Source organism: Ceratosolen solmsi, unplaced genomic scaffold, assembly GCF_000503995.2.
Source record: "Ceratosolen solmsi marchali unplaced genomic scaffold, CerSol_1.0 scaffold30, whole genome shotgun sequence".
Lineage (NCBI taxonomy): Eukaryota > Metazoa > Arthropoda > Insecta > Hymenoptera > Agaonidae > Ceratosolen > Ceratosolen solmsi.
Genome location: NW_011948421.1, coordinates 9478067 through 9489768, shown reverse-complemented (window position 1 = coordinate 9489768; position 11702 = coordinate 9478067). Strand labels below are relative to the sequence as shown.

Below are 11702 nucleotides of genomic sequence, written 5' to 3'. Positions count from 1 at the left end.
TGGGACGGAAGTTACCTTGGAATTAAAATAGAATACATATATTTTTGTCAACTGACGTTGCTTCTATGGATACGAATGAAACTATACTATGAGTCATGTCTTTATGTATCTTGTTATTAATGTTTATCGATAGTACTCACACATTCGAAAAATCAATAATTTATCAGTTACTTGTTTTGAAATGTTTTAATTATATTGATAAAATAATTATAAAACTCCCTTACACATATAATATTAACATATATTATATTATTATTGTAATTATAAAAAAAAATATTACTGCCTGCTACTTATTTTTATCAAATATTCCAGAAAATATTTGAATTAATTGAAGATATATTATTACTTTCAAGTATGTTACATTTTGAAAAGAATACCTATGTATATATATATATATAGCAATTTGTAAATTATATACAAAAATTCTTATATCTATAATTTATTGACAAATTATTTTATTAATTATGTTAATTCTATTTGAATAGAAATAAATTATAATTTACCAATTATAGAATTTAAGACAGCTAAAAAATCTTAAGATTTTTTAACAGCATTATCTTTGTTTTAGAAATCTCAACATTATGTTATTATTTTAAAACAATCTTTCATCTAATTTATAAGTAAAAGTTATAAATAAATAAAATATTACCGTTTTTGTTCAATTGAAAATATACAAAAAATTTTGGATTTTATGTAATAAATTATCCTTTAGTTAACGAAAAATTAATTTGTTAAAAAATATTAACCTTTGGATATTTAATCAACCTTCCCCTTTGTTTCTGATTTTGCTTTGTCAATGACTACCAAGATGCAGGATTATTGCATATAAATAGTATATGTATAAAATTATTCCTAATAAAATATTTAAATAAGAATGAATTTATTTATTTATATGGTAGTTCGAAAAAATTAAAAGTTCTATTCTTCATTATTGTTGTTTTTCATCTATATTTTAAATATATACTTGGTGCACAATTTATATACTAAAATAATAATTTTATCTCTGAAATTATTGCAATTATGTCTAGCTATTATATATATATAGCATTTAACAGTGAGAATTAATAATAGAATATTTTATTTGTTGCTAGATATATTGGCTTTAAAATAATTATTTAATAGGCAGTAATAGAATATATATACTAAAAAATATAGAAGCCAATCTTTTAAAAAATTATTTGAAAATAAATTTATGTATCACTTAAGGTAGTAGATATTAAATTATTAATTATTAATAAAAATATGCAGTTTTTCATGTTTTTTTTAATATATTTTTTAATTTGATTAATAAAAAATTTAAATAATTATAATTATTATTTTCCGAGTATTTATCCAACAAATTGTCATTTATTTTGGTTTAAATTTCTAATTATATTATTACCATAATATCAGGATTTCATGAAAAAAACCAAGAGATACTAATGTATATAATTGTTAAATAAAATATTAGTTTTACGTAAGTTTATATAAACACAAAATTAATTCCTACACCAACACATATAATAATTTTAGGGAATACAAATAAAGGATAAAAAATGATATGTGCATACTATTATATATGAAATATTCAGTATTAGATTGTATTTTATACAAAACACAAAATATTTTTTATTGCATAGTTTATACTCTGTTTTTTTTAACGCATTACAATTTATTAGTTTTCATTATGAGGTAAAAATAAACTTAAATAAATTATTTTCATTTTAATAATAGACCACTGTTAACATTTAATAATTTAAAACAGATAAACATATATAATATTAAGTAATATAAACTATTTAAATTTTTAATTGTAGATTAGAATTTATATATATGAAATAAGAGGGAAAACAAATTATATTCCCATGTTTTCTATTTTTGAATATATAATTTATAAGACTGAAATCTGTGATAGAAAATTCGAAAATTAGTACTTTCATACATCAAAATGTGACTAATTTATTTAAAGTGAAGGCAATGCTGAATAACTAAGAAACGGAAATAACATAATGACAACAAATGACCTGTATGAAATGTGTTGACATAAGAATGAATTGTTATAAGTTCTACAGACAGTGTAAAATCGATGAGCACATTTTTTTAAGTTACATGATAGATCCTAAATGATTAAAAAGATAATTGAATATCATGCGTCTTTTTTCACAAACGCAAAAATATTTACAAATGGAGTTTATAGTAACTATCTCAAGCCAATCCATAAATAATAATATAATGAATAATAAAATAAAATATATATAATACTTGATAGTGTAAAATATACTTATTGGCTATATTAATTTAGAAGCACATATTCAATACAAATTATTCAAAGAGAAAAGGACACAAATAATAGTTCAACTAACGATTTTTTTTAAAATTCAAATTTAGAATATTCTACAAAATATCAAATTAAATATATTCATAAAACATAAACACATTTCAATTTAATTATGTGAATTAAAAAAGTGAATAAAAAATGTTAATAGAATTAATAATTGATTCCATTAAAAATAAAATAAATTAAATATTTTAAACTGTTAGTAAAAAAATTTGTTTTACATAATAAAATTAATTAATTTTATTAGCATAAATACATTATTCGTTTTTATTTATATTATTACGATTTAAAACAATGATTACTACATATTATATATATTTAATTTTCTTCAAATATAAATATAATTTTATGAATTATAGTTAAATATTTATTTATATACTCTCAGTATATTTATTTTATTTGGTACTATTATTTGTGATAAAGATTAGTGTAATAATAATTACATAAATACACTTACAATACTATTTTATAATTATATTATAAATAGAATTAAATTCTTTTATTTATCTATTCCTCTGAAACTAAAATATAAAATTTTACAATTGAGAAAATTTAATTTGTTTTATATTAAGTCAAACCAATTTACTCTCGTTTTTAAAGCAATGAAAGTTAGATAGTCATAGTATTAAATATTTAAATATTAAAAATAAATAGAAAATATTTAAAATTTTAAGAGTTTTAAGAACTTTAAAACTTTAATTTTATAAGTATTTCAAATTTCAAATCTTTATATTGTAATTTAAAAGAATATTTAATTTTTAATTATATTAATATTTTAATTATAAAAATTGCATATATACTACTTATAATTTTTGTTATGATTCAATTTCACTGCAATCATGCAGTCGTCAAATGATTATACATTCTGATGTTTTTCATAGCTTTTAAAAATATTTTAATAGCTATTCAAAACTGCCATGATGTATAAGATGCAGTCCAAGAGGTAATAACAGACCATGTTGGGAATTGTGATAGAAAAGTTTTAAATTTTAAAGAATGTTGGTTCTCTCCATGTAAAAAGTGTCCAGCTAAAGCAATTGACAGACTTTGACCATTATAATTTTTTGGTATCTGAAAAATTAATAAATTTACATAAATAGATTCTTATAGTTATATAATAAAAATTTATAAAATACATTTAATTCCACAGAGAAATTAAGTGGTTCACAATCTTTTACACATGAATAGTATACAAAATAAGTTTCTCTTTTATTCCATATTGGTCCTTGTAATGGTTTTTCATTCAATATACTCCATTTCGTTAATTGTATATCTTTGTAAGGAGATATTATTATACCAATATGATCAGGGCCTAAAATAATTAAAAACGAATTTGTTTAGAGTCAATATACGGATTATCCATTATATACATTGATTTTACCAGTTATATTAAAGGAGAAAGAAATTGAATTTCCATTGATTAGTTTTTCAATTAACTCTAAAGTTGTTGGAATGCTAATTAGTGGTGGAGGTCCTGAAATCCAATTGGTTTTCCTAAGGTTTATACAATGTTATACTATTATACACTATATTTCTTATATAATAGTATTTTTAACATTTAAAAAAAATTAAAAATATTTATTACCACAGGAAAGTAGTTACTGGTACTAAATATGGTAAACCACAGTATAGTTCATTTTTACAATCATCTATAGTTGATATTGCAGCATCTACTTCTGGTACTATTGTCTTAATACTATGTGGACTATTCATATCTAAATTAACCATCCAATATCCACAACTTGAATAACGTAGAATACCATCTGCATTATAATATTGTCTTTGAGTATGCTAAAATTTGAAAGTTTTAATAATTTTTAATATTTTTACCATTTATAAAATCTAAAAAAAACTTTATTTAAACACAGTACCACAATCATAAATCTTTCAGGAGCCGGAGAAATAGGATCTCCAGTGTAAGGAAATCCAAGAGGTGTAAAAAATAATATGCCAGTTGCTATTAAGAATACTCCAATTAATGTACTAATAACTTTTTGTCCATTTTTTACAAGTATAACCATTGGCATCTAAAAATTCAATTACGTATCACAAAGCCATACAATTTGTATAAGTATTCCAGTATAAATATTTATTAGTATATACATTAAAAAAAATTATTTATATGAATAATTTTAGTTAAAAACAAAACTAAACGTACTCAAATGCATTTATGTATATATTTTAAAAGTAAACAAGTATGATATTTTGTGATATTAAAATGCAAAAAGTAATAAATATTGATTTATTAATTTATTTTGTTTTGTTTTTCTGACAACTTTGTTAATTATGATATGCCACGTTCAAAAATAGTTTTCTTCAGTTTCACTTTCAACACAATTAGAATTGTGTTAATTACATCTTTAATATTTAAACTGAATTTAAAAAATCTTTTTGTATAATATAAATATACGACAAGGATATAAAATATTAAGTTATAGATCTATGTATAAATAAAATATAATTAATACGAATCAAATGCATTAATGAAATATAGATATAATAATGAACTGTGATGTCATTCAAAGTTTATTGACAGTATTGAAACATACAGTTGATGATGTCAATAATAAATATTTTTTATAGTTTTAAAAGTATACATTGTATCAGTGCAAAATAAAACTGTATTTTTTTTTTTTTTTTTTTTAAATAGCACTGAACTTGCAATTATGCTGACATTAAAGACGGCGAATAAGCAATTGATTCTCTAAATAATTTTATTACATATTACAACTAATGAAATAGTATTTTCCAAAGATATTTCTTGCATAATTTTAAGATAATCTTATCTATAAACTTAATATTGTAATATATATTATTAGAATAATTTAATAAAGTTGGAACTCAATGTTTAATTTCTATTTATTATTTTTGATGATTTTAAAACTATTAATAATGATATTCATAAAGAATTACTGATGATAATGTGTAATATATTCAACTTATTAGAAAAAATTTTAGAAAAATTTCTTCTAAGAATGTATATTGATTTTAATAGTGTTTTTCAAGCAAATTAAATTATATATAGACTAATTTTAATTTTTAGCCTTATAAAAATACAATAATTGTTCATTTATAAATAAGAAATAGAGATCATGAATATCTAAAAAGGAATACTTTTAGGCAATTAAATAAAACCATACCATTTAAAAAAGCCAAAACTTTAAAAAAGCTATCTAATTTTGAGGTTACTTTCACTTATATTTATTTGGATATTAATTGTATCTTAATTTTTTATAGACTGAAACCCTTAATATAATTTTATTTAAGAATGATTTAATGTGCTTTGATCGAACTTTTGATCGATCTACTTTTTGATCGAAACTTTGTTTAATAAGTTTTTCTAATCCTACTAATCTTTTTTTGCTAATGATAATATTAAATTTAATAATGCATATGAATATATTTTTTAGGTATATTTTTTTCAACGTATTCTGATACTCGTGTGTGTTATATTATATTATTAGAGCATTTTAACTTGTTACAATCTTAAATAATTAAATTAATAAAGCACTATTTCATTTAAATAATTGAGATTATAATATTTATAAATACATACGAATTTATAATTCAAAGAATAACATAAAGAAAAAATATTAAATTATTTATTATATCTTTGGCAAAATTAATAAATTGTTTTAAAAATATTATTTTATTAAAAAGATAAGAAACATTATTATTTTACTTTGTACATTTACCAATGTTATGTCATAAACTATTATAAAAAACGTAAAATTTTGTTATTCCATTTTTTTGTATCTTTGTACATAAACAGTTCAATTATAAGTTTTTAATATTCATTTGCATGTGCAAAATACAATTTTTATATTCATCAAGGTGTTTATTTACTGATATTGTACATTTCTAAATGGTGATCTTTGAACAAATTTAATCTATGCAATCAGTTTCTTTGTTCGAAAACATACTTAATTTCAGGTTTATTAATGTTAATATAAATAGAATAAAATTTACTAAACCATTTTTTAATTATTTGATAATCAAACAGAATGATTATAATTCTTTCTTTAATTTTCTTCAATTTATAATAGCAAATTGTAATGTCTTATATGTATGTAAAATATTTTCATTCAGGTTTTTACAAAATCACTGATATTTGTACTTTCAATGACATAAAAAAAATATCAATAAACAAATTCATTTAAATATTTTGTATAGACATATAATAGTTAAATGATCAAAAACTATAACTAAAGAATTATTTTTTGAGAAGTCTTAGCAAACCAAAATGTACATAAAGATTGTTTTAAATAGTATTATACATATTAATAAAATTACTTTCTGATCAATTCATTTTCAATAAATTTCTTTTAAGTTTCAAATAGTTTATTATAAATTCATAATTAAACAAAATAAAATATTAAAAAAAAAATTTTTAAATGTTGAGTATATAGATATAAATTGTATGATTTTATTGATGATTATTAATTTAAATTATAATATCAAACTATGAATGTATTACCGTGAAACTAAGTAGAAGACAGAAGAGAATTGATAATATATTAGCTATAAGAACTTCGGAATTGATACTGGCACCAACTCTACCCATTAAGGGAATAAATAGATAAAGAGCACCAACAGACAAATAAAATGATTGTACATAAGGTAAACTTAGAGTAGCCATATGATAACACAACCATTTCCAATCTGCAAGTTTAATAAAAGTTTGCTATTTATATTATAATAACCTTACAGTATATTACCTTTCCATTTATTGAAGAAATTTTGGCGTATAATATTTCCAATCGAAAGAAACAGTACCCAATGTAATGGTATAAAACCAGACTTAATATCCAGTAAAATGCACAAAAATAAAATTAATATCCATAACATGCTATAAGCATCAAAATATAGCTGATATAAAATCCAAGAACTGATATTCTATAAAACATTAAAGTAAAAAAAACAGTTAAAATTGAACAAGGAAGATATATATAATATAAGTATAGATTTGTTTATACTTTATCATTTATGATAATACTATAGCTTATAATTACTTGAATTGCAAGATTTAAATTAATTCATATCTGGTTTTAATTTAAATGTATACTAAAATGTATATTAAAATTTTTCTGTTAAATTTAATTCAATTTCATTTGACTCTTCGTGTAATTCTTTGATTCCTTCCACTTTTTAAAAGTAATTTAAAAATTAACCTATTCCTTTTATTTGTCATGTATATATGTATATTTATAAATATAATTAGATTGTTAAAATTTTTAGAATGAAAATTATGCTTTAAAATATTTTGATTTGAAATATTTTGAAATATATAGATTTTATTTTGAAGACTTTATTACTAGACTTTATTTTGAAATAAATAGATCAGCATACTACATAGATATTTCAAAACAATTTTTTCATATTAAATAATGTTATTAAAAATTTAGATATATAATCAAAATAATTACATTAATTACCATAGAAACAAGTCAGTAGAAAATATTTTCTTAAAATTTTGTGTTAGATTTATTACCAAAATACTTTTCCCATTTTACTTTTTCAAATTTGAACAGAAATGTATAATTAATTTAACTTAAAAAATTTAGTTATTAAATTTGAATATTTTCGTCTTTATGTTTTTTTTGTTGCTTTTTTAGAATAAATTTAAATGCAAATAGCATAAAAAAATTTAATTTTTGTTGTTTTGGATTAAAAAACATAATCATAGGTTTTTAATAAAAAAAATATATTCTTTGCTTCTTATTTTAAGTAACATGAAGTATATCAAATAGATATATTACAACATACACAGACCTGTTTTTGTCGAGCACCCATAAGAATGAAAAAAATCATTGAAATAGCAATAGTTGGGCAAACATATAGAAAAAATAGCCATGCTGGCCGAGCATACCAACTCATCACTTTGCCAAGTTTAGTAAATATCAGAGCAATAATAGTCATAAAAATCATTGATATGATCCAGGAACAAATTATAATTACAATGCATATTATCAATTCCTTAGTATATCTTGATTTTTTTACATCTACAAGATACAAAATTAAATCCCTAATAATAATATAAATTACATTAATTACATAATAATTTAATAACTTGCCTTTTCTTGTGCTATGCATATCTGTATAAATAGAATACAATCCAATTCCAATACCAATCACATTAACAATTTTTGCTATATACTCAGGCCATCGTATAACAAACAGACCGAGAAAGTCAAAAAATACAAGTGATCCTTCTGAAATTTGTGTTTCCTCTGTTAAATACTGACTAGATAATATAGCAAGTGAAAGACTCAAAATATTATCTCCAGTTCTTTGTAGTGACCCTAATGGTATTTGATTAATGGAATCAAATTTTGTGTGATAAACATAACCATTTGTTGACCAAGCAAAATCTAATCCTAAATATCAACCAGAGATTAACAAAAACTGTATAAATATAAATTACAACTATTTTACAACAAATAATAAACATTAACAATAATACCAAGATAAAAAATATATGATTGAAAGGTAAACAATTCCAAAAAAATTTCTAGTTATTACAAATGATAAAATCAATTAAAACAAAATAAATTAATTTTAATATAATTATTATTACATTAAAATTATTTTTGAACAATTAAATTATTATAAAAATAAGAATAAATTGTATAATTCATTCATATATATAAATCAAATAAATCTATAATGATTTATAACATCACTGAATAAAATTAATTTAATATTTTCAATTGAAAATATTAAAAATTATAATTATAAAGTATCAAAATATTTTTTGAATATTTATAGAAATTTAATAACAAGTTAAAGGTATTATTGTGTATTATTTGATGTTTTGTAAAAGGATTTGAATATGGTATTGTATCACAAAAAGACAATACTTATACTTATTCTTTGCATTTTATTTGATTAAAATTATCTTTTATGTTTTTATTAAATTTTTTTTAAACAATTACAAATTAAAAATTTTATTTTAGTTAGCTTAAGATTAAAAATTGAAAAATTTTACCAGATATTTTTCCAAAATCTCGAAAAATTCGAAAATCTGTATCTCCAGGTACAATACCACTCTCAAATATTTCTTGTGCTAATGATGAAGCATAAGGATATGGTACAGATTGAGAATATATCTAAAAAAAAATTTAGAATGCGTTATTATCTAAAAAATGGTGCTAGTTGATTAAACATACTTCAAGAATCCATGCATTTTCTGGGCCTGCTTGAAATAAAAGCTCTTTTCCACCAGCACCACAAGCTTCTAAATTAATAAATGCTTTAACTTCTTTGGCCCAAGGATGTTGAGTTATAAATCCATGTGAAGCCTGTAATAACGATCTTATTATTTTAAAAATAATATGAGTTTTTAAAATTTAAATTAAATTCAAGTAAGATTACCTGTAAAATATTTTCTTCTGCACCATTAAATAAAAAAATTATATTATTTTTTAAATATTTGGTACTTTCTGAAATTACTCTAAGAACTTCTAGCATCACAGCGCAACCTGCTGCATTATCTGAACCACCTTTTAATTAAATAATACTTTTATTATTTTAGTATATCAGTGACAAAAACAAAATAAATTACATAATTTACCTGGGCTTTCAACAAAACTATCAAAATGACAGTTTAATAAAAGACTATGCTTTGAAGGTTGATGTGGTCCAAGTTTAACTATTACATTTTGTACATTTTTATAGATATGTGTCATGCCATCAAGAAATGGTAAAGCAAAACTCCCACTATGTCTTGTAATATCTATCAAAATTTTGTGATTTTGATTTGTTTTTTTTATTATATCATTTATTGTACTAGTTAAAAAATTGATAGCCAGCACTTCATTTTCATAGCTACCAGCCACACGAGGACCAATAGAGGTTAAATTATGAACGTGAGCTCTTGCTCTTTCAGCAATAAATTTATCAGGATGAAGTCTTTCAGAATTAATTAATTTGGGATCAGGTAAAATTTTTTCTAAAACTATAACTATCAAAGATAATAATAATAGGAATATAAGAGCAAATGAAAAATGTTGGGTTGCATTTTGTTGAATGCACTTAGCTTTGTTTATTGCTTTAGATTTAATAAATGATTCTTCTAATGATTTCTGAACATAATGATTTCGATATCTTACTCCTTCACTCTATTTAGAAAAAATATAAAATACATTTACAAAACTTTTAATTAATCTTATTATTTAAATATAAAAAATAACCATTTTTGGTATGTCTTATTAATTAAATAATTCAATTAATTTAACCACGCAGTTTTTATATGATGAATAACTTCATTCTTCTTTAAATTCGTTATCGAACATACTTTACAAGAGACATATGTCCTTAATTTAACAAAAGTAGAATACAGCATTTCCTGTATTGTAGCATTGCCTTAAACTTACGTCTCTTATAAAGTGTATTATATCAAAATGAATTTATCAAGGTATTTAAAAAATACTAAAAATGAATAAAATAAATACATCAGTTATTGAAATATTAAATATTATACTTAAAATTTATAAAAAGGAGAATTTTCGAAATTAATTTTAAGCATATAAACTATTATATGAAATTAATAAGTACACTTTTAAATTTTAATATATTTTTCGAATTGTAGGTAAAATCGAATTTAAAATAAAGTATTATTTACAGTTAATATTTGCATTAATATTTTAATATTCATATTTGTGTACATATTTTATTTTATTTAAACTAAAATTACCCAATTTAAATATATTTATGACGTTAATATATTAATTTATTAAATTTTGTTTATATTTTTTAAAAATTTTATTTATAAACGCGATTAATATTTTTCTTTATAATTAAACAGAATTGAATCATAATATTCTAGATTAATATAAACTAAACTTTAATGTGCATACATGTATATGTAATAATTTGATATATTAAATATTTATTACTCGATATAAAATTTAATTTTAAAACTTTAGTAGAAATAATTTTTTTCATACATTAATATATTATTATATGAACAGTAGATTACATCAAATGATTGTAACGGAGTGTGAATATAAATTGTCAGCATTCGAATAGTGTTGAATAAGTCCACTTTAAAAAATATTTTCTGATATCTACTAAAGAAAATTAAAAGTAAACTAAATATTCTAAAAAGAAGAATTTTTAGAAAATGAATATGGAATATACAGTATTTTATATATTATATATATATATATATATATATATATATATATATATATATACTAATTAATTAATACATAATATTGCATTATATACATTATTTTGATTAAAATTTTATCTTCATTTTTTATATTTTGAGAAGTTATTTAAATATATTAATGCAATTAAAATTATTTTAATTTTAAATAATAAATAATATTATTAAAATTGAAAAATTATACCATGCTAAAAAATGTATCTACGAAAAATA

General features: G+C 20.4%; 1 protein-coding gene across 1 annotated transcript; it reads right to left on the bottom strand.

The window, feature by feature from the left end:
• Positions 1 to 3110: 3110 nt before the first annotated feature.
• LOC105361600 (endoplasmic reticulum metallopeptidase 1) lies at positions 3111 to 10630 on the bottom strand. The gene is made up of 14 exons (XM_011498850.1): positions 10510 to 10630; positions 9891 to 10437; positions 9692 to 9819; positions 9487 to 9618; positions 9306 to 9426; positions 8392 to 8694; positions 8090 to 8319; positions 7036 to 7213; positions 6795 to 6979; positions 4189 to 4344; positions 3903 to 4108; positions 3699 to 3811; positions 3454 to 3629; positions 3111 to 3388 (listed from the first exon to the last, which is right to left on the bottom strand). Exons 1-14 carry the CDS (start codon positions 10510 to 10512, stop codon positions 3224 to 3226), a joined length of 2643 nt encoding a protein of 880 aa, XP_011497152.1. The 5' UTR covers positions 10513 to 10630; the 3' UTR covers positions 3111 to 3223.
• Positions 10631 to 11702: the final 1072 nt, after the last annotated feature.

Bases quoted from the DNA above. Each gene is read 5' to 3' on its own strand.
- LOC105361600 (XM_011498850.1), bottom strand. The intron at 3,812-3,902 runs GTAATAAATATT...TATAAACCTTAG, and splicing joins CCAGTAACTACTTTCCTGTG to GAAAACCAATTGGATTTCAG. The intron at 3,630-3,698 runs GTAAAATCAATG...TAATTATTTTAG, and splicing joins TTTCTCCTTTAATATAACTG to GCCCTGATCATATTGGTATA.